At 40.0% G+C, this 23,566-nt stretch overlaps 5 protein-coding genes and 2 long non-coding RNA genes across 22 annotated transcripts in view; 4 read left to right on the top strand and 3 right to left on the bottom strand.

The window, feature by feature from the left end:
* LOC135340106 (HEAT repeat-containing protein 6-like) overlaps positions 1-23,566 on the bottom strand; it is a 36,732-nt gene that overhangs the window by 8,334 nt on the left and 4,832 nt on the right. For 6 of the 13 annotated variants that reach the window (XM_064536425.1, XM_064536426.1, XM_064536427.1 and 3 more), the window contains exons 8-9: positions 4,603-4,832; positions 2,687-2,833 (exon numbers count right to left, since the gene is read on the bottom strand). In XM_064536425.1, coding sequence (XP_064392495.1) covers positions 2,687-2,833; positions 4,603-4,832 — 377 coding nt within the window. Of the gene's footprint in view, positions 1-2,686; positions 2,834-4,602; positions 4,833-17,326; positions 17,745-17,819; positions 17,912-17,962; positions 18,435-18,954; positions 22,939-23,566 lie in introns of those variants that run through there. The other 7 variants (XM_064536433.1, XM_064536432.1, XM_064536434.1 and 4 more) reach the window with 7 other exon arrangements.
* Positions 5,150-7,397, top strand: LOC135340110 (uncharacterized). The gene has a single exon (XM_064536439.1). It carries the CDS (start codon positions 5,537-5,539, stop codon positions 7,187-7,189), a length of 1,653 nt encoding a protein of 550 aa, XP_064392509.1. The 5' UTR covers positions 5,150-5,536; the 3' UTR covers positions 7,190-7,397.
* LOC135340115 (uncharacterized) lies at positions 9,293-12,387 on the bottom strand. The gene is made up of 2 exons (XR_010396223.1): positions 9,693-12,387; positions 9,293-9,641 (listed from the first exon to the last, which is right to left on the bottom strand). It is a non-coding gene; the product is annotated as an uncharacterized LOC135340115 (long non-coding RNA).
* LOC135340114 (uncharacterized) lies at positions 12,425-14,650 on the top strand. 2 transcript variants are annotated; one of them, XR_010396222.1, is made up of 5 exons: positions 12,425-12,475; positions 12,572-13,026; positions 13,243-13,335; positions 13,766-13,930; positions 14,406-14,650. It is a non-coding gene; the product is annotated as an uncharacterized LOC135340114 (long non-coding RNA). The 2 variants fall into 2 exon arrangements; XR_010396221.1 differs by lacking the exon at positions 12,425-12,475 and having other exon boundaries at positions 12,485-13,026.
* On the bottom strand, positions 13,097-14,521 carry LOC135340112 (uncharacterized). Of its 3 annotated transcripts, XM_064536442.1 has the most exons (6): positions 14,388-14,521; positions 14,262-14,341; positions 13,724-14,207; positions 13,588-13,656; positions 13,372-13,522; positions 13,099-13,323 (listed from the first exon to the last, which is right to left on the bottom strand). In XM_064536442.1, exons 2-6 carry the CDS (start codon positions 14,324-14,326, stop codon positions 13,124-13,126), a joined length of 969 nt encoding a protein of 322 aa, XP_064392512.1. In that variant the 5' UTR covers positions 14,327-14,341; positions 14,388-14,521; the 3' UTR covers positions 13,099-13,123. The 3 variants fall into 3 exon arrangements, with proteins under 3 accessions (XP_064392511.1, XP_064392512.1, XP_064392513.1); XM_064536441.1 differs by having other exon boundaries at positions 13,097-13,323; positions 13,724-14,341; XM_064536443.1 differs by lacking the exon at positions 14,262-14,341 and having other exon boundaries at positions 13,100-13,323; positions 14,388-14,510.
* LOC135340111 (uncharacterized) lies at positions 15,845-17,719 on the top strand. The gene is made up of 2 exons (XM_064536440.1): positions 15,845-16,075; positions 16,120-17,719. Exons 1-2 carry the CDS (start codon positions 15,918-15,920, stop codon positions 17,042-17,044), a joined length of 1,083 nt encoding a protein of 360 aa, XP_064392510.1. The 5' UTR covers positions 15,845-15,917; the 3' UTR covers positions 17,045-17,719.
* Positions 20,659-22,311, top strand: LOC135340108 (uncharacterized). Its single transcript, XM_064536438.1, has one exon. The coding sequence runs from the start codon at positions 20,659-20,661 to the stop codon at positions 22,309-22,311; it is 1,653 nt and encodes a 550-aa protein (XP_064392508.1).

The raw sequence follows: 23,566 nt of genomic DNA, 5'->3' as shown, positions 1-23,566 counted from the left end.
CATTGTTCGCATAGTTGATCTGGATGTACTGCTGAATTCACATCCCGTGGCTCTCTTCTTTGGCTAGAAACGTCTCTAGCAGATCTCATTTTGCTGGATTCTGTATTCTATTATACACAGTATATGCTGCATGACATTGTGCATTGTTTTCATAGCTTACCAGATCAAACAAATAATGGTCAACTCTTGGAATTCCATGTGGTATGTGTGTAAAACCTTGCCCACTTTGACATACCCTACCGTAATGAATATGCGGTAGAACAGTTCAAATTTTGGAAAACATCAGCATCAACCTTAGAATTAGTTCTATTCCAAGTCTGGACTGGGTATGGGATGGGGAACTGATTTTGCATCAGCTAATGTGCAGGTAGGTCAAAACCGCAAGGTTTTGGTGGCTGCACAAAAACCTTTTGTGTTGAGCAAGACTCTGTGTTTAACTTGTGATATATATATTGTTATATGAAGAGGATAGAATAAGAATAAAGAATATTCAGTTGTATTGCATGTACGTTCAAGGAATAGAGTGTTATGCTAAGCTAAAGTTTGTGCATAAATTGAGCTTGAAACCGCAGGTACAATTGAACAACAGGAAGTACTTCCTGCCGTAAATTAAATATTGGCCTTGGCCATACGACTGCCAACCATGCAAGTATCGTTGACCGTAAGTATAGGAACGTTATGCGGTTCGCTGTCGAAGCAGGGGGGTGGGTTGAATAATTATATTATAAACATGCATGCACTTATACCAATAACTATTATGCGAGTGAAAAACCTTTGCGAATGAGTCAATTCAGCAGAAACTCGCAAAGTTCACATAATTATTTTTGATTCTCGGAAAACATTCTAGTAATACGTACAGTAATTAGTGCATGTATAATTATAATACTTTTGAGTTCTTGCATATAATTATACCGGTACTTTTAATGTTGGTTTTTAAATATTATTGTTTCACCATTAATTTTGATAACTCGCGGTTTCAGTTTATCAGAACATTAATTAATGAGTGCAGGTCTTTCTTTCTCCTAGTCAAAAGCTTGAATATGACGATACTCAGAGTGATTGTGATCTTACTACAGGTAGTTCTGGTGTCTAGCCAAACATGCCCAACATGGTTTATACGCCAAGCAAACAAGTGTGAGTGTGGACAACAGATCAATACTATATTGCAGTGCTCGAATGTGACAAACAAGACAGAAATATTAGAGAGTTTCTGCTTAACCTACAACAATGATATAGAGCATTTTGGAGCCTGCCCATACAACACAAATAGTCGACTATCACAACTCATGGATGTACCCTCTGATTTATCAAAGCTATATGAGGAGATGTGTGGTCCTCTCAATCGCACAGAGCTGCTCTGTAGTCACTGCCAACCAGGACTGGGACAGGCCGTCTTCTCGTACTACAAAGATGTAAGGAATGCATGCTACAGCCTTTAGGATGGTTACTCTTCTTTGTCAGGCTTACAGTACCATTGACTTTGATCTGTGTTATTGTTATTGTGTTCCAGATAAATATCGCCTCTCCAGTTCTGAATAGCTTTGTTTTTATGGCTCAGGTGCTAAACACAGCATTGTGTAGAAACGACCCATTTGCTATAAGCGGATATACACCTTCTTATTCCTTCTATAAATTTGTCGCTGATTTTATGGGGCTATTCAATTTGGACTTCTTCATGTTCCTAATTCCTTCATTTTGTATCAGTGAGCACATGAGCACACTGACAGTAGTAGCAATGGAGTACCTAGCAGCTCTATATCCAATCCTTTTCACTTTGGTTGTGTACTTCATTTCACTCCACGACAGAGGATGCAAGATAATTGTAATTTGCTGGAGGCCATTTCACAAGTGCTTAGCAAGGTTTCGAAGGCGCTGGGAACTAAAAGCTCCTGTAGTGAATGCATTTGCAACTTTGTTTTTACTATCCTACAGCAGGTTTTGCTCGATTTCTTTAAACCTCTTGAAGCCAATACCTTTATATGACAAATACGGAAATGTATAGCTATAGTAGCCATTGTGATCTCTTTGGACACATCCTTTAATTATTCCTGTGGATGCAATGCGCATGCGGGCTCATCCCCACATGTTAGAGAATCCAGTGTGGCAGTTACTGTACTTCTTTTTCTTGAGGTTCTGGTATACAGGTAAGCCACAAAACAAATGATACAATATAGACTAGATAACAATAGATTCATGTACACAAGTCTGGTAACAATAGCTACATGTACACAAGTCATTTCTTCTCAGTATTAGATACACACTTTTTGCTTGTTTATATATACTTAGTCTATACTGTCTGTGCTTAAATTCTCTGTGCCTTTGACAAAGGTTTGCTCCCACTGTTTGGCTACAGGCCATTTAAATAACATGCAGTTGCTTCAGTATCGTTGATTTAATTCTGTGATTGAATTGTACTATATATCTCACAGACTACTGACTATATGCCTTCGACAAAGTTTTGCTCCCACTGTTTGGCTACAGGCAATTTAAGACGATCAGTATACACTATTAACTGTGGACACTCCTTTCTTGTGAAACAATCAAAGCACATTGCAAATTATTTACCTCTTCTATAACACTTTAATACTTTTGAGCGAAAGCAAAAACATGGCGAGAGGCATTGGCAAGCGCACGCTTGCTACACTCGTTTAATATATACGTATTCAAATTAATCATCACAACTTACTTTGTGTTTGCAGTAGTATGAGACAGAATTCCAAGATCCAGGGGGAGCCCCCTTCATTAGTGATCCAATTAATGACCTCAGGCAGAAGAGGGCTGATGGAAACCACGGCACCGGCACACGTCAAACAAGCAACTTGGACATTGGTATCTGGAGGGTTAGAGGGCAAGAGAAATGTTAGTACAAACAACTATAGCAGTAATAATAATTATTAGCTCATTTCGAGCAATAATAACTATTATTATCATCATTTGCAAAATGTATCCTCTTCTAGTTGGTAGAGTATATCAGTGACACAAGGTGTCATGGAGCGAGCGGAAGCGTTTGAGTTCAATTTGATGCACTTTGTTCATGTGGTCAGTCACCAATCCTGTTTAGCTAGTGACTCTGAAACCTTAACTGAGACTGAGCTGCATGGCCGGCAGGCTATAATGACGTTAAGAAATGCAGAAGTAGTTTTTCAAAGTTGTTTGTCTTCTTTGTTAATGTTTATGTGACAAGCAAGGTTTATTATCACACGTTTTTACTGCAGGTGTGCCTGTGGCCTCAAGAGTCTGTGTCTTGTCTGAGCTTTAGTTACAAGGATAACAAGTATAATTACCACGTACTGCGAAAAATCCTTGGCAAGTACTGACCAAGGGTGTATGAAGAGAAGAGGGCATGCAACTCACAATGTATACTGTGTATGCGTCATATTATTGATGAGTCAGCAGGATATGCTATATTTAGCCAACCGCCCACTAGAGGAGGTTGGTCACGCACGATTCACGTGAGCTTATGTTTTCTATGTAAAAACTCCAAACCTCTGAGCCAGCACTTTTTATCTACTTTCTTCCATTAGCTCGTTTATCTCTCTTGTATAACATTTCCTGTTAGTTTATGAGTCGTATAGTAGTTTAACACTATGACTGCTATACCTGCTACATCAAGACAGGAGTCAAAGAAACGAAGGAAGTGCAGTAACAACTCAAAGTTTGTGGTTTCTGGCTCGTTGCTTCTAGTACGACTATGCTACTCACTTTCTAGTGTCATGGAGTATTGTTAGCATCATTTACTACTAGTATAGAGAGCTACAATCATTTGCAGTATGTTAGCTTAGCTAGCTTAGCTAGAATAGCTACTTTCTCTGTAAGTTTCCATATATTTTCATCGTGCACGCACAAAAACAGTGCACGTGCAATGCATTCTTTACTATTTTTAGACATAAGCCCCCGCCCATTTATAATACAATGGATTGTAGTTGCATGCCCTCTTCTCTTCATACGCCCTTGCTCTGACCTATATATTAATGTTGTAAGGGTACATGCATGTGTGACCTCAGAAGTTTCTATCTGAGGTACTCTGGACCTGCCGTAGTGTCCGGTCTCTGTGTTGTCCTGTTGAGCTAGCAGGTTATTATCACAAGACCATGCTGAACACAAGTATTTAGTGACCTATATCCTTGATGAAAAATAGCAAGTAAGTTGCTGTGATGTCCTGCAGGCGCGCCTGTGTGATCAGAAGGTCTCCATCTGAGCTGCTCTGACGGCTTGCCAGTGGCCTGAAGAGTCTCTGTGTCTTGTCTGAGCCTTCGTTGCTGAGTGTAGCTAGCTGTTGTGCCCATGCACAGTATTTCACGTAAAAATTGGTAAAGGGTCGCAAATACAAAAACCGAATATCGTGTCGGTACATGACAGACACACAGACAGACAGACAGACAAAATCTCACTAGGTAAGAGACTCACTTCGCTCGCCCCAATAATATACGTTGTGGTGATTACAAAAAATTATATTATGGAGTTGTATCATTGCCTGAATTCAGGTATTTCCACTCCAGTATAGTCAAGTTCAGTGCTCATAAATTGCACTCCCGACATACCAGATATAGATCTACACATGTACGGACAAGTATAATTTACACGTCTCTATATTATACGCACCTCTGTGTGTAGAGTAACGTTCAATTGCCACTGTGACCCTCCTCACATAGCCATCAGACAGCTGATGATAGGGGCAGTTGGCCACCAACTGAGCCAATGTACGGACCACCTGTGTCAGTGTATTATGCTGACTCTCTGTTGCCATGGCAAGGAGGAGGCTGCGATGAAGCTCCTGCACTATGTTGCCCAGGGTAACTGAGTATGGGGTGAATGCTTGAGACGGTCGTGGTCTGTGTGTGTGGGGTGGAATGGGTATGGGGTATGGGTATAAAAGAAGAGCTTTAAGTGGTGACTCATAGTAAAATAAACACTTCCATACACTGCATGTATACACATGGTGTGAGGCTATGTAGGCTGTACACTATACTGGATACCAGTGTTTCCCCCCACAGCAGTAGAACACACAGTAAGAACAGGGGGGCCCACCCTGTTTGACAAGCTAATTGAATTTGGGAATACCGTATATATGTAAGTCTTTATGTACATGTTGATAAGCTAATTGAATTTGGGGGAAATCCTGAGACAACAGTACGTACATTTATTGTGCCACTGCATAATTATGTGAGAACATTGAGAATTGAGAAACTATATGGCAAATAATGGCAAGAAATATTAGCTCCCCTCCTCCCCCCGGCCTTATTCCAGCCACCCTGTTTGAGCTTTAAACGGACTCCGGTATACTTATATGATCATAATTGTATTTGTTTTCAGTAAAGTTTCAATTTCAGTTTGTCAGACTAAACTATATAACTATCTGTATAATAGGCGTATGATAGTACATGCAATAACTCTGTTAGGTTTCAATGACTCAGTGTTTGTGTTTCACACACAATCATAGTTTTGTCTACCACTTTTTTCGTGTTTGCTTCAGCAGTAGGTTGAAGGCACAAAATAGATAATATTATCTTTTTGCTAGCAAGTGTTTAGTTTGAAGATGACGACACTTGGAATATTTGTGATAGTACTACAGGTAGTTTTAGTGTCCAGTCAAGAATGCCCAACATGGTTTATACGCCAAGCAAACAAGTGTGAGTGTGGACAGCAGATCAATACTATATTGCAGTGCTCAAATGTGACAAACAAGACAGAAATATTAGAGGGTTTCTGCTTAACTTACAACAATGATACAGAGCATTTTGGAGCCTGCCCATACAACACAAATAGTCGACTATCACAACTCATGGATGTACCCTCTGATGTATCAAAGCTAGATGAGGAGATGTGTGGTCCTCTCAATCGCACAGGGCTGCTCTGTAGTCACTGCCAACCAGGACTGGGACCGGCCGTCTTCTCGTACTACAAAGAGTGTAAGAAATGCATACCACAGCCTTTAGGATGGTTACTCTTCTTTGTCAGGCTTACAGTACCATTGACTTTGATCTGTGTTATTGTTATTGTGTTCCAGATAAATATCGCCTCTCCAGTTCTGAATAGCTTTGTTTTGATGGCTCAGGTGCTAAACACAGCATTGTGTAGAAACGACCCATTTGCTATAAGCGGATATACACCTTCTTATTCCTTTTATAAATTTGTCACTGATTTTATGGGGCTATTCAATTTGGACTTCTTCATGTTCCTAATTCCTTCGTTTTGTATCAGTGAGCACATGAACACACTTACAGTAGTAGCATTGGAGTACCTAGCAGCTCTATATCCAATCGTTTTCACTTTGGTTGTGTACTTGTTCATTTCACTCCACGACAGAGGATGCAAGATAATTGTAATTTGCTGGAGGCCATTTCACAAGTGCTTAGCAAGGTTTCGAAGACGCTGGGAACTAAAAGCTCCTGTAGTGAATGCATTTGCAACTTTGTTTTTACTATCCTACAGCAGGTTTTGCTCGATTTCTTTAAACGTCTTGAAGCCAATACCTTTATATGACAAGTACGGAAATGTAACATACACTCTCTTCTTCGCAGCTGATTTCAAAATGAACACATATATTCCACTCGCTATACTCTCATCAATCCTCACTATTACCATGGTACTCCTACCAGCAGTGTTTCTGCTATTCTACCAGAATCGTTTCTTTCAGAGATGTCTCTTTTCCTGCAAAATCAAATGTGTTCTAATTCACGAGCTAGCAAACATCACACAGGGCTATTTCAAGAACGGCACAACACCTGGTACTAGGGACTGTCGATGGTTTGCTGGAGTCTACCTACTGCTGAGAATAATATTCATAGCCTCTAGTGCACAGACGTACCACCTTATTGTGTGCCAAATGATGTTAATTATTACACCTGCTATCATCCTTGGCTTACGACCATACAAGAAAGACCGTTACAACTATTTCGATGCTTTTCTTTTAATAGTGTTGGCGATAGGGACATCTTGGTACACTTATCGCGAAGCATACAAGAGTACTGGATGGCTTTTTGTGGTGATTATTGCTACAGGAATACTAATGCTGTACATCGTATTGTTCATTTCATGGACGGTATCTGCTCTCCCTAGGCGTACTTTCAGCTGCTGCCGCGGAAGACGAGTTACACACCAAACAGGATCGTCTACAGATAACGAAGCCCTTCCACATCGTATCAGCGACCCAAGCGAATACGCACCGTTGTTACCACCAACCACTTGAATACATTTTCAGCTGTTAGTAGAATATACGTAGCACATGTAGAACAATTACTATTACTGTATTATGCTCACTGTAATTATTATGACAAACACTCAGGGTTTGTTTTTAAACACAAAAATAACATACATTGCATGGAAATTCTACCTTACAACATTATATATGTACAGTGTTGTATGCATGTAATTTCAGAATCTACATAAGGGGATCGATGTACTTTTATTGTTGGTTTTCAAAATTATTTTTTCAGCATTTAAAAACTGGTTTCAGTTTGTTATCCTTACAATTTAGAACGTTAGACAATGCATTGTGTTTGCACTACAGGTATAGTTCTAGTGTCTAGTCAAGTATGCCTAACATGGTTTATACGCCAAACAAACATGTTTAAGTGTGGATAACAGATGAACACTTCAGTGCTCGAATGTGACAAATAAGATAAAAATATTGGATGGTTCCTGCTTAACTTACACAATGGCACAGACCATCTTGGACGCTGACATACGACACAAAAAGTTAACTATCAAAATTCATTGATGTACATGCAGACGAGGAGATGTGATCCCCTATATCGCATAGGGCTGTTCTGTAATCACTGCCATGCAACCATGCAGAACTGGGACCAGCCGTCTCATACTACAATGAGTGAAAGGAGTGTAAGGCATGCATGCCACAGTCTTTAGGATGGCTATATATTCTTCTTTATCAGGCTAACAGTACCTTGCATTGAACTCCTCTGTGTGATTGTTATATTGTGTTCAGAATAAATAAATATTGCTCCTCCAATTTTGAATAGCTTTGTTTTGGTTACTGAAGTACTAAGCATTGTGTAGAAATGGCCCATTTGCTGTAAATTGTTCTTTTATAGATTTACCGCTGATTTTGTGGGGCTATTAGTTGGATTCTTTTTGTTCTTTCGTTCTGTATCAACAAGCACATGAGCACACATACAGTCTAGCAATGAGTATCTATAGAAGCTCTATATCCAGGCAATCGCTTTCACTTTAACTGTCTATACTTGTTCATTTACTCCACGGCAAAGGATACACAATAATTGTAATTTGCTGAAAGCCATTTCACAAGTGTAGCAAGGTTTCGGAGGCGCTGCATGGAAAACTAAAACGTTCTGTATAGTGAATGCGTTTGACTTTGTCTTTACATCTTACAGCCAGTTGTGTTCGATTTAAATTAGCCTGTTGAAGCCAATTTACTTTTATGACAAATACGGAAATGTAACATGCACTATAGCGGCGTAAAGAGAGTGTATCCCCACCTTCCCTTGTAGAGGCATGCTGTAACTTTTAAAAATGGAGATTTGGTGTGGATGATACATGCACTGTGGACTATGATCACAGCAAAGAAGCCTAGTCTTAGAAATATGGCTCCTGGTATCTTCTGGGGCTAGGAGCAATTCTAGCTTTCTACTTTAGTGACCCTTTTCCATTGTTCCTGGTACAGGATCACTTCAGCTGTAAATACGTAGGCCTACCTCGAATAAAGGACGCCTGTAAGCTAGAGGCCAACGTGCAAGTTCATAGCTTTTGCTTGTTTTTATTCGACAACGAGGCTTTAACATAGAAAGCTGTCACTATTAAAAGTATTGTGTGAAGACTATCCATGCTGTAAACGAAGTGCTGTGGCATCCAGGTGAGAAGACTCACATAATTATTACAAACAGACAGACAAACAAACCAACGGACTACTATACCCGTGGCCGCCCACGCGTGCCTCGGGGTAACAAACAAACAAACAAATCAACAAACTACTATACCCGCTGGCCACGGCACGGCCTCGGGTATAACTAACAAACAGCTAGCGCTTTAGTGCAAAGCTAACTCATAAGTTAAATGTTTGTGCGAACAGATGATGCTATGAAAGATTCTAAAGAGACTGCAACAGCCTTCACTGTGAGTCAAACTAGCCATAACTCAGGAAAAAAGCTAATCCACGAATCAAGAGAACGTGGCTAGAAGCCTATAGTTTTCATTGCATTACAACTGTTAAGCATGCAGTTACAGCTGGAATAGCCTCGATCCCAGGCCGAGTTTTCGCTTTTATAACGGTTAGGCGAACAACTGGGCCTGGTACTAGTTGTCTGCGCATGCGTCAAATTTTCATTGTATATTTGTGGTCGGCAAAAATATTTAATAAATCAATAATAGAAATTTGTACACAGAAAATGCACAGAGTGAGTACACAAAAGATGCACATAGGGAGCTGCTTCACAAAGGCCTGGGGAGTTGCCAGTTGTGCTGCAGCACAATTACAGTGACCCAGGGCAACTTCAGGATGATTGAATGCCTTCAAATTACGTTTCAAAAAGATTTAGCAGGCTGCTGGACTTCTCTGATTCTAGGCCCCAACTCGTAACTCATTGCTTGAGAAAACGTAGATTCTCTTGATGTCTCTGAGCTACCCAGCAACGCTCGAATGAGCAGGTCATACTCCAGTCCTGTGTCTGTGAGTATAGGACAATATTAAAAGAAACCAAAGACGGTTAAACCCTTACCTCAAACTGTCCAGTCTCGTCCGTTAGTATAGCCAAGAGGAGCACTGTTGGGATAGCTGGATATTAGCCATTGCTCCTGTACAGAGAAGTAGACATTTTAAATACGTGTAGATCTATACATATTAAATTTCTCGGTTATAGTGTCATTGTCGACGAGCTGATGATGGCAGCACCAAGTTCTCTAGCTCACACTCTTCACTTGATCCACCATATTAATGATGAAACTATAGTCTACCTACATTCTTGCCAAACATGAACAAGACTTGATAGCATAGCCGGCCATAGGGCCCACACAAAAATATCTGACCTTAACAAGCTTGACAAAGCTTTATACCTCTTCCCTTGTTGTTCAGTCTTCAGAATAAGCTTCAGAGAAGAGAGAAGCTTCAGCTAAGAGCCATTCCAATCGATTCCAATAATGATAAAACGGGAACTGACTTCTAGTACACGATAGTACACGAATATAAATGTCACGAAAGTGAACGAGAATATCCATTCGTCAGAATCTGACGAACGATTGACGCATGCGCAGACAACTAGTACCAGGCCCAGTTGTTCGCCTAACCGTTATAAAAGCGAAAACTCGGCCTGGGATCGAGGCTACAGCTGGAACAGACACACAGACAGACAGACACATGCATAAACAGACAGTCGGAGTCAGCTTTACCGTATCCCACATGCGGCTACGCCTCAAACGAATAATTTTCTAAACTACTAAAACTCTGACAAGGGCTAGAACAGCTAACCCCTATCTCTGTCTAGCTCTACATGTATACGCGTATATGCTCTGACAAAATGTCTGACTAACAAGTGCAGTAATCGGTCATGTTCACATAATGACCAGATTTTGTCAGTTGTCCGACTGTAATTTCGAGCCCTGCACATGCACACCAGAACGTGTACAGATAACGAAGCCCTTCTACATCGTATCAGTGACCCAAGCGAATACGCACCGATTAAAATTCCATGGAGTTGTTAGCAGCATAATTATACTAACTATATAGCACATGGATATATATATTTGTACTATGGTTGCACCAAAGATCAAAGGCTTCAGTTGTAGTTTATACTACTTATACAACCTGTCTGACCACAGCCATGGTATATGGCAGTTATACCCTAGTGTATAACTTCCATATACCATGGCTGTGGTCAAACTACATGTACAGCTAGAACTGAATACAGTATCCCACCTTTGCAACAAAATTGACACACTGTTTCAATTAAAACAATGACACACTACTCAATTCAATCAATATTAGCAATATTAGAGTTAGAGAGAATTCAATACAAAACAGACTACTAATGATTTTAGTCAACATAAAAAGAGCCAAGTTCGAGCGATGAATAGTTCCAAAAAGGAGGCAAATTTCGAAGAACTCCGTGATCGTGAATCGAACGATACTGGTTTGTTTGTGTTGCTTTTTTTCAACTTTCAACATTGGTTGTCACAACCTGCTTATTACATTGCTGCATGGGACCAGGAGCAGTAAGAAGGGTCCAGACTGCCGAGTGTTTCTCAGACTAAAGAGACTGCACTGCACTGGGCCAGTACAGTAGGCTTGTGGAATGATATTTTGGGGTACATTTGCACTCTTTGTAGACAAGTAGCACCAGTGTACTTTCTTGAAGTGCCTTCTATAAAGATGCAGAAACACAGCCTTCACAATTGCTTGCTTGAATCAGAGATACAAAAGAAAGGGGATTGGAAACGACCGCCCACGCCCTATGTAAAAGGACTGACATCCGGTGAAGCACTCCGTGTAATTATTGCGCTCGCAAATAATTACATGGAGGACTGCGCTACGGTTTTGTATCCCTGGTTTCTAGCTCTCCTATCCACTAGAGATCACTCAGGGCCTGGGAGATACTTGAGAGAAGTAAGCTTATACCACTGACAAGCTCTAAGTCTGTTGTCTTTACTCTGTTTCCAATTTTTTTGAGTTTAGCTTGAATTACTCTATGTCAACTTTTCTCTGTCCCTCCTGTGAAGTCAAAACAGCAAAGGACATTGCTTGACTTGGTTATTATGTATCTAAGTGCTACATAGAATGGCTTCATGCTATAAATAAGCTGTACTGTTCATAAACGTTTGCAGTATAGTCCTTTAAACTGCTTTAGTGTACTTTTAGACACACCACGGGCCTGTCCCTCCTACGACTTCATAGTAAAGGCTATTTCTTCTTGCATAGCATTTATTTGTCTAGTAATAGTGGCTGCGTTGCTTAGTCGACTTTTTAGAGCTAAATTCTCTTTACTTTTTAGAAAAATCAACATTAAAAATGATCAATTTCACTGTTTCTATGTACAGCACATTGTAGAGCAGTCAAGACAGGTAATGAGCATGCTGACTATAAATATAATCCTTTGTAGTTTTAGCCACGCCCTATAACACGGAATGCTTCACGCAAAAATTTCGTAAAAATTTTGTTTCCAATCCCCTTTCTTTTGTATCTCTGCTTGAATCATAGACGCTTGCTTGAATCAGCCATCGCTTTTTAAAAAAATAGCAAATTCATTGCATAGCTATAGCAACAGTGACGTCAAACAGTAGTTATAAGCATATTCATTGAAGAAGCATGACAGGAAGTAGCTAAACATAGTAGTACAGTTCTAAACATAGTACAAGCCAGTTAAACTATGGCCTCTCGTGGTATATTTGCTTTATACGCTCGAGTAATCAGATAAACCAACTCGGCTGCGCCTCGTGGTTTATCAGATTACTCTCGCGTGTAAATCAAATATACCCATTGCCAGCAATGACTGGACACCAATTAAAATATGTCAGTAAATCAGTTAGTAATTTTCTGTATATTACGGTATGATTTTATATGTGTTCTTATGAGACCAAAGGCTATGCTTCCCTTTTTCCCTTGTAGGGAGCTACTTTCAGTTGATTTGCCGATACAAAGAAGAAGAAATACACCTTAGCTAACCTTGGAATCCCACAAGAAGCTAGCCAGCCAGCTTGTATAAGTTCCCTAACTGCTTTTGTTGATCAATGTTTCAGCGCTTGTCTCGTGTATTGTATTGTAAAATTTGATTATTTTGTATTTTTGTGTTTGATTTGCGGCATTCTTACACATATATTTTCATTTTTGCCGATTGCCAGCAAAAATATACGGCCTACTCTGCTGCTTAAAGCGGCTGCTGCTCGATATAAAGTGGACTAAGCGGTTCCAAAATGTGTCCAGTTTTGTCAAAAAATCCACAATTATCAATGACGTATCGCATTATCTACACATACCCAAGAGCTGCGTAGAGCCACTAATTTGGGGAATTCCCCATTAATCGCAATGTACCAGCAATGTAAAGTGAGTGTATATGGCTGCAAGTAAGTATAGGCTAGCAGTCATTTACTTGAAGATAGTAAATGTGTACAATCTATCAGGATATATAGTATACTATATTATTATGTTGGGTAGAATTAATCATGATTCAGAGTCAAGTCGTGGCTGTTTGTTCATGTCTACTAAATCTAATGGAGTTTTTCGTATGTACTTTCGTTTCTTTCGCTTAAATTGTGATGTCTCGTCTATTCTCGCTTCAGCTTTCAGAACCTCCCCCACTGGGTCATGCAGATTACTGGAGAAGTAGTGTCTCTTGGCGTCATCATTATTTTTCTCCACCCCTAGAGAAAAAGGTGATTAAAATGTTATCTCTTTACACTCGAACTCACCTTGTCCACTAAACATCTTGACATTTCCGTATTTTGAAATAAAGTAAGGGAAGTGAAAGACCAGTGTGTGCATATAGGGCGTAATATTCTTTTCCTGAAACCCTTGACACTTGTGCTTCAAGCTCAAGAAAAGCCTTATCCAGTCTTTCGCCTATCATGATAGATTATAGTAAATTAGATACAATGGTTCTCCCTACTAGTAAACTAACACTATACCTTTTGCTCAACCACTTCACTGGGAGGTGGAGTCCAGCTAGAAACCATCTTATACAAAGAGAGAAATTCCTATAGAGCCAGACCATATAAATAATTATGTTTGTAAAATGCGAAGGGAAATTTAATTAGTACTCACTGTCCAAAGTTGGGCCATTTTAGCTTGAATTTCTTCCTTCAGTAGGTCAGCAAACCTCACTGGGAGACGTTCCAGAAACTTCTTGGTGTCGTTCCCCTGCAGTGATGTCCATTCGTAATGTCCAGAAGCTTTGCCATCTGGACCCCTTGCTTCCCATACCCTGAACGTGATACCACAGTCTTTAATGATCGTCTGTAGTGTTTGTAGGTGAGTGAGTATATGTGCGTTTCCTTGTCTGTCTTGTTTAGCAGATGCCACTATCTCTAGAATGAGATTTCTTGTTAAAACGTCAGCTATACGTAGGAGTAGGTGTAGCTCATCGGGTATTATATGGTCTGGCTCTATGTTCAGTAGTGGTGTTGTAATTGATCCTAGTCGTACACTTGCTGGTTTACTGCTGGGAAGTGCGCCTTTTGCTTGTAGGGAACTCAATGTTCTTGCATTTGTTACGGTGTAGTCAGCCCTATCCTTTGACATATCCCACCTATAGCGGCAAATGGGGAAGCTAGGTTTAAGCATATAATAATTATAGATATACCTTTCATCCTTCTTGATGGTACACCAGACACAAGCGTACATAGAGGTTGCTTTGTTGAGGCCCATACTCAGTAAAAGAAACTAATAATGCAATTTTTATAGTCAGTAATTAACTATACATTCTCACCTTGTAATCACTACCCAGGAAAAACTCAAGGCGGTACTCTGTTTCATCAACAGTGAGTAGTGGGTGTGAAATGATGTCGTTCAACTCCTTCAATACCTCAGATAGTCCTGAACTAATTGTTTCATACGACTCTTCGGCTTTTAGGCCAGCAAAAGTATGATTGCCTGTATGAATGTCAATATAAAAATATTTTCACCACTTTCTCGTTTAATATTTTTATTGTTAAGCTTACCCATGCCTGATAAAACATTGTCTTGAATTTCTGGAAATGCAAATGAGAGAAGTATGATATTGGATGATCTTGTGAATCTGGCTCCGTCACCACTGAGTTTTACTTTTACTGGTTGGGTGATAGCTTTCCCTGAATGAACCTAAAATAATAATCCATAATAATAATGTATAATTTCTTCTTTACTTACGATCTTAGCTAGCTCTTCCTGGATTGCAGCTTTCGGTGGTCTATAAGCACCAGGATAAGGACCTTCGAGATGTCGGATGTCGAGAGAGTTGTTAATTGAGAGGCGAGCATCCTTGATTCGGTACAGTGGTGGTAAATCAGATGCGACGCTCAATTCATGATAAGCTTCGTCACTCACAGCAAACCTGTCAAGTACATAAAGAGCTTGCTGTACCCTCGCAGAATCGTTTGGTGAAAGAGCTGGCGTTTGATGTTGTGGCTTGTGAGATGGGCTAGATAAAAAATTGAATTTGATGGGAGATCCTGTCTGTTTGCGTAGCTCTAAAGATTCTGGCTGAAGACCGAATGATTCACAAAACCAAAGCGCTTGCTCTGCAGAGCTCTTACAGTGTGCTAGCTTTCGTTTTACCTGTCGTGGTGATACCTCGTGAACTTTTTTGCCTTTGTTGATGTGTGCTGTGGTAGGTCTACTTGTTTCGGGGATTGTTGTTGGCTGTGGAGATTCAGTGGATAGTTGCTGCTCAATTTCAGAATACGATTCTGCTTCTCCATCAAGCACGAAGAGGTTGTATTCTCCAGCAAGTACGGCATACCTCCTTCTTCCTTTTAGCCCCCGTATCCTTCTTGCTACCTTGCTAGCTTGTTCTGCAAGCCTTTTCTCCAGACGATCGCTTTGTGCTAGTTTAACTATTGTTACCATGCTATTAACTAAGCTAATGAATGTCTCTTCTGCCTTCTTGTTCATGTACCAATGATGCAGCAACTCGATAGGAATAGAGAGAGAGAAGTTTGGCTGTACTTGTGGTTCTGTGTGGCTGAAGTCAGAGTACTTCTTTGCTGAATTTGAGATGGTGATGGACAGGCTCTCTGCTCTTCTGGACTGCTTGTTTACTGCCATAGCTAGGAGGCCCGGGATAATGGAACAAAAGGTCCCTTGAGCTGTTATGTAACAAAATTAATTAGCCATGTCAATATGAGTGGGCGGGTGAATAGGCTGCGGTGTTATCACCCACTAAATTAACCACAGTACTCATTCAATAGCATGATAACACTTCTCAGATGCATTATGGCGGGTATTTTGCGACCTCTGGTTCTCTTAGACTTATTACAAAATGGCTGACCAGACATTCTCAAGATCCAAGCTCAAGAGGCTCAATCGAAAAGCTAGAGTTGACAAAATTGGCAAGCAGCTGTGTATGGAGAAGAAGAGCCTTGAATGTGCCGAGAAAAATGTTCAGAATTGGAAGAAGAAGGCAATAGATTATAAACTGTAAGTTGCTGATTAACAGCCAGTAAATAATATTGTTCATACAGGGAACTCAACGTGTATCGAGCTAAGCAATTACGGACAGGAACTCTGGGAACATCCTGCAGTCACCAACGACCACTAAAGTTACTAACAGCAGCCATGAAGACGAGTGCAATCAGTCTACCCAAGGCAACTCCAAGAATGTGTACGAATGCTGATATTATGCGAGGAGTTACTGTAGTTCCAGAGATAAGTGAGAAATGTTTAGCAGATGGGGGTGGTGATGTTCATATAGGAAATGGTCGGTTTGGAACATGCTCTCGTATGATTTTTAAAGAGTGTTTTGACGTCTGTGTCAAAACATTTACTTCCGACTCCTCAATCGAATCGATTAGGCATGAAGCCAGTATATTACTTACATTAAATTCCAGCCCTTATATACCACACTGTTTTGGTATTTGTTCCACCAGGAGAGCTTTAGTAATGTCTAATGTAAGCGTGAAGCAGCAACAAGTTTCATTATATTCTGCCTTGTATTCGACTAACGAAATTAAATTAAGCCCTAAGACATGGATGCAAATACTGATCCAAATTTGTGATGGTCTATCATACATGCACAAGCTGAGTATTCTTCACAATGATCTTAAAGTAGACAACGTAGTATTAGGGACTACTTTGTTAGAATGTATCCGGCCATGTATTGTGGATTTTGGAAAGGCATGTAAAGAAAAGCATGCTAAGAAGTACTGCCTGACCGAGGAACAGAAAGTTATTTACATAAAAGAACACACTCAAGTAGCTCCAGACCTCCGCGATGGGCTTGTTTTACAGAGCACACAGAGCGATATATACTCATTAGGTAGAATAATGAAGAAGATGAACTCCATTGTAATTAAGTCAACTGAACTTGCCCATGTAATTAAGGAATGTCTTTCTTATCATGCTCATGACCGTCCTAGCTTAGAAACCATTTCTCTTAATGTTGAATGACTATGTGACTAATTATGTCTTACATTCATTCGTTCATGTTTAAATCTGGTGCTAGCTTTAACTATGACATAGTCTATGTATAATTGTAGGCAAATCCGTGCTCTCTAATGGAAGGCTGACAAGGTTAGCTGTAAGTCGGGATGCGTGTTGACCCAGCCATTTGTTTGAGAGTCATTAAAAGCATTATGGTAGAGAATTGGCCTGAAGCAGTTAGTTATGAGTCACATAGTGCGTATTGGCTGCTCAGGTTGGGCCATGCATGCATTAACAATTAACAATTAACAATGATCAACAACGTTTTTTCACCAGATTTACACATACAATTTCAGATAGTAGTCTAGGTGACTCTAACATTTCACCATTGCTATTTCTATATGTTTTCGGTCCATACTTAATTCTAGGACATACTACAATAGGAAAATCTACTGTGCAGCCATTGCCATATCTATCATACAAAATATACCAACTACCTATAAAATATTCATCGTTAAAATCAGTTTGTTGAAGTTGGAGCTTTCCGCGGGTCATTTGGGTTCCTCGATCTTTAAATAGGTAACGAAATACATCTAGCCGGAAATCTATAGTTAAATTACAGGATTTTACAGTACCTAAATTTAAACTACATTGAATGGACAGAACAAATCTTCTTGTTGCGTCGCTTATAAGCTCGGTATGTGGTGCTTGTGGTGTATTGTATGATCTGAAAGGGGGGAAATGTGCAGATATAATTATAGTAATACACAGTGCACTGCCATGCCATACTTAATAATCTTACTGGATAGTAGAGATAGTCACATCTTCCTTAGCGACCCATGAAGACTGTTCCAATGAGTAACCAGCCCACTTTACCAAATACTCCGTTTTCCCCTAGAAATAGAATCAATCGTATAGGGCTATATATCATAAAATGTTACGTACCTTAGTTAGTCGATGATGAATTATCCTCTCAACAAGGAAGACCCCTTCTGGCAGACTGTCATCAGACTTACAGCTCAGAGTGGTTCTCACATCTCGTGCTTCCCGCATGCTAGATAAGTCCATGTCAGCCGAGCTTATATTATGGAGGTAGGAATAGTATCCTTTCTCAGGTCGTTGCCTCTTTGACGAGTCCATAACAGGTCGATCTGCATGAACAGGTCTGCTGGAAGATTAATAATTAGTGACCATAAAGATTTTATCTCTATTCATTTGACACACTTTACTACCATTGATTGCATGCTATTACTGTCATGTGAATCAGTAAATTACTATACAAAAAAGAACAGAGAAAGAATTGAGATGGGAAATTGCTGCCACTTCCACCCGTACCCGTACTACATCGACTCCGACTTACGAGAGATCAGGCACCACAGGAACTCCTTTCCTATTGGGTCGCTAGTAAAGATGGGAACTGAGGGAAAACAATTTTATTTTACAACAGCAGATGATACTGGAACACATTATTTTCCGATGGGGTCTCAGAAAAAGGCCCAGAACTATTTAAAGAAAGTTGTGAGGCTCAGCCAAACATACGATGTCCAGGTGTCAGAAGTTTTAAATCCAGACTACACGTTGCTAGGATTTAGAGCCAAAAAAACAAAAGAAGCGGACAACAAAGAGCCAAGAAAGAAAGTTAAATTTAATTTAGTAAAAGTGTTGTAACTAGAACAGGACTGAGAAGAATATGACTGAGAACTGACTACTATACTGTACTGTTCTATATAATTATTTACTGTGGTAGATCTCTCTAGTCACTGTTACAGGCCGGTAAAAGTAATAACAAAATACTGAGCTGGCAGTACTGCATGCTCAGTATTTTGTTATTACTTGTACCGGCCTGTAACAGTGACTAGAGAGATCTGCCACAGGATAGAATCTACCACAGAAGTCTACATGAGCTCAACCAACAGGTAAACAATAATATTACTCACCAGCACCAGTGCAGTGAACGTAGCTAGTTCAGCGAAGATCTTGCGCACGCACTACAATAGTCTATAGTAGCATTTATTTCCGCAGTAGTTAAAATGATTGAGTAATATTTGAATTTTCATATAAATAGAACAAATATTTAGACAGGATGCTAGAACAATAGTGTCCAAAATACAATGGCAATTGCTGGCAATGACTCGAGGCCATTGTTTAACTATAACATAGAGACTACTGTATAGCAGGTAATTTCGGGAGACAAAATATTCGTGGTTCAGCAATATTGAGACATTTTGTGGGTAATATTTTCGTGGTTGGAGCTTGCACTGCAGGTAAAGGTAAGCAAGGTCGCTTCATTCGTGGGTAAAATATTTCGTGGTCAGATCTTCAACCACGAAAACCACGAATATTTTGCCCCACGAAAATTACCCTCTATACGGTATATAAGTTATAGTTATAACACAGGCACAAGGGATGTATGGAATATAATTATTGCACTGAAGCACGAGGGCGCCAGCCCCGAGGGCTGAGTGCAATATATTCCATGCATCCCGAGTGCACGTGTAATAACTAGTTTATATCCCGAGGGCATAGGAACATAACACTGTCTTAGTAACACAATATAAACTGCACAAAAAGATGACAAAGACAACTCTAGACACAGCTCCATCTCTTCTCTCTCCTCCTAGACGCCAGTATATGCAGCGTATAAGATTGGCATGACCGACGAATGGCTTGACACAAAATTGTTGGAGTTCCAACGCTGAAACCACTGCAAAACAGCCCCACCCCACTTCTGGTGCTGCAAAACAGCCCCACCCCGCTATAGACTGCTGGAAAGAAACAGCCCCACCCCATTTACTGCTGCGAAGAAACAGCCCCACCCCACTATACTACTCAGTGTAACTGCTGCTCGAACAGCCCCCTCCACTATCCTCGGCATCACAACCAAGCCAAAGAAGTTCGCCTCTACACTGCTGCAAAACAGCTCAAGCCCCCTGCAAAAAGAGCCGCTTCTAGTGCTATATTATGGTGAAGCCAGAATTGACCGTGCATCAAAGTGGAGGACTAGGTCTAGGAACACAGAATCTTCACAAAATGAGCCTGGGACGATTTAAAAACCTGCATGGTTGTAAAGAAGAAACTCCAGCAGTGCTGAACATTCCTGCATGGCTGGACTTACTTTGATACTTGTTATTTCTCATGACAAAATATTTAATTTAATTATGCCAGAGGGGCGTTTTGTGGTCAGTGCAATATGACTTTTCAGCAGTGCAATATGACTTTTCAGCAGTGCAATATGCTTCATATTGCACTTGGCAACAACATAGCAACGGGATATAAGCTTACTATGTTTGATTATAAACTATGTTTGATTATAAACACACTCGCAGGGTTTCTTTTTAAATATAAATATATCAACAACATGCATGCACTGCAGGAACATACATGTACATGCAGTGTTTATAGTGAAAGCATAATTTCAGAATCAATATAACTAGGGCTATGCGGGAGAAATGAGGATAAAGAAGAGCTACATGCAGTGCCGTGTTTATGCTTAGACCGAGTTCGTGCATACCGATACTTTTTAGTGTTGGTTTTTAGTATCAGAAGTTGTAAAAAGATACCAAACACGTTTCAGTTCATAATATTCCTACTCAGAACAATAGTTGATGAGTATACAGACCTCTATAGTTTAGAATTTGAAGATGACGATACTTGGAGTGATTGTGATCGTACTACAGGTAGTTCTAGTGTCCAGTCAAGCATGCCCAACATGGTTTATACGCCAAACAAACAAGTGTGAGTGCGGACAACAGATCAATACTATATTGCAGTGCTCGAATGTGACAAAAAAGATAGAAATATTAGACGGTTTCTGCATAACCTACAACAATGATACAGAACATTTTGGTCCGTGCCCATACAACACAAAAAGTCGACTATCAAAATTCATGGACGTACCCTCTGATGTATCAAAGTTAGACGAGGAGATGTGTGGTCCTCTCAATCGCACAGGACTGCTCTGTAGTCACTGCCAACCAGGGCTGGGACCAACCGTCTTCTCTTACTACAAACAGTGTAAGGAATGCATGCCACAGCCTTTAGGATGGTTACTCTTCTTTGTCAGGCTTACAGTACCATTGACTTTGATTTGTGTTATTGTCATTGTGTTCAGGATAAATTTTGCCTCCCCAGTTCTGTACAGTTTTGTTTTGATTGCTCAATTGCTAAACACGATATTGTTTAGAAATGACCCATTTGATATAAATGGATATACCCACTCTTATTCCAGTTATAAATTTGCCGCTGATTTTGTGGGGCTATTCAATTTGGACTTCTTTATGTTTCTAATTCCTTCATTTTGCATCAGTGAACACATGAGCACACTTACAGTCGTAGCATTGGAGTACCTAGCAGCTCTATATCCAATCACTTTCACTTTGGCTGTCTACTTGTTCATTTCACTCCACGACAGAGGATGCAAGATAATTGTACTTTGCTGGAGGCCATTTCAAAAGTGCTTAGCAAGGTTTCGGAGACGCTGGGAACTAAAAGGTTCTGTAGTGAATGCATTTGCAAGCTTTTTTTTACTATCCTACAGCAGGTTTTGCTCGATTTCTTTAAGCCTCTTAAAGCCAGTATCTTTATATGATAAATACGAAAATGTAACATACACTCTCTACTATGCAGCTGATTTCAACGTAGGCACCTACGTTCCACTTGCTATACTCTCATCAATCATCACTGTTACCATGGTACTCTTACCGGCAGTGTTTCTGCTATTTTACCAGAACCGTTTCTTTCAGAGATGTCTCTTTTCCTGCAAAATCAAATGTGTTCTAATTCACGAGCTAGCAAACATCACACAGGGCTATTTCAAGAACGGCACAACACCTGGTACTAGGGACTGTCGATGGTTTGCTGGAGTCTACCTACTGCTGAGAATAATATTCATAGCCTTTGGTGCACAGACGTACCACTTTATTGTGTACCAAATGATCTTCATTATTACACCTGCTATCATCCTTGGCCTACGACCATACAAGAAAGACCGTTACAACTATTTTGATGCTTTTCTCCTAGTACTGTTTGCAATGGGGTCAGCTTGGTACATTTACCACGAGGCATTTAGGAATAGCCCATGGTTTTTTGTCTTTATTATTGTTACATTTATACTAGTGCTGTACATCGTAATGTTCATTTCATGGATGAAATCTTCCCTCACTAGTCGGTGTGGTTATAGCTGCTGCCACCGAAGACGAGTTACACACCAGACAGGATCGTCTACAGATAACGAAACCCTTCCACATCGTATCAGTGACCCAAGCGAATATGCACCGTTGTTACCAACCACATGATTATACATTAACTGCTGTTAGCGGAACACACAAAGACATGTAAATGCATGATTATAATTATACTTATATGATAATCGTATGATGTGATATTTGTAACCGGAGTTTGTACAGCAATTAATCCCGTATCAAATCCGGTCCAGTAATTGCACGTCGTCATTGACAGCGTGCAATTACCTGTAGAATTGTCCACTGTCAATGACAACGTATTAATTGTTTTTGAATAACGGCCACAGCTGAAAACGTTAATAAAACTGCAGAGAACCTCATCATAAACGCTTATAAATCAATAGTTAATTAAGTATAATTAATAATATATAATTATATATAATTATAAGTATAATATGTTCAGGTTTACTATCATAAACCCCGACTGATATATGTCCCATCAGGTTGGCTGATTGGCTGCTATAATATGCATCCAGCCTATATAAGCTTGCATGACTACCATGCACATAGCAACACTATATTGACAAGACAACCAGGAAAAAATAGCTTGTCCACACCAGGGCCCTGTCCACACTCAAAGTCTTGCGCAATTGCCCAGCCTGGACAAAATAATTATAAGCAGCCAGTCCCTCCTTCCAAGCAAACGGTACAGCGCCACCCCTCCTCTCTGTCAAAATAGACCTGTTGCATATAAGCGATTGTAGTGATCTATAGCTAGACAGATAGACTGATACACTTTAGCTGTAGCTAGGATTATACTATAGATCCACACACGATTCCAAAACACTGATCAAAACAAGAGAGCATACAGAGACTGAAGAAAACCAGTTCAAACCGAAAGTGAATCACAAAATAAACAATCCAAAATATTCTCTGGATTACATAACAAAGGGTAAGAGATTACATAACTAAGGATAACTATATAATAACAACACATAATAATCATATTAAATATTGTAAAGTCAGGATACCACAGCGATGGAATGTGCTAAGCTGGTAATTACCGTGTGACGTCATAGCTGGATGCCGTCATAACACTCTAATACTTGTGAGCGAAAGCATAACATGGCGATCGAGAGATTAGCACAGCACAGCTTGCAACACTTGTTAAATCCATAATTATGACCTACGACAAAGGTGCTATTCATAGCAATAACATCAGGAATAGCAATTGCACATTGTCAAGTCAACTATACTCCCTTGACAATTCTGCAGTTGCTTCTGAATAACGCTAGAATATCACCATAGACGCTGTGATACCTCAGTGTAAATTATCGTAATAATTTTCGTGGGGCAAAATATTCGTGGT

The sequence above is a fragment of the Halichondria panicea genome, chromosome 8 (genome assembly GCF_963675165.1).
Source record: "Halichondria panicea chromosome 8, odHalPani1.1, whole genome shotgun sequence".
NCBI classification, from domain to species: Eukaryota; Metazoa; Porifera; class Demospongiae; order Suberitida; family Halichondriidae; genus Halichondria; species Halichondria panicea.
The sequence above is the reverse complement of the archived record's forward strand: the minus strand, read 5'-3'. Positions and strand labels throughout refer to the sequence as shown.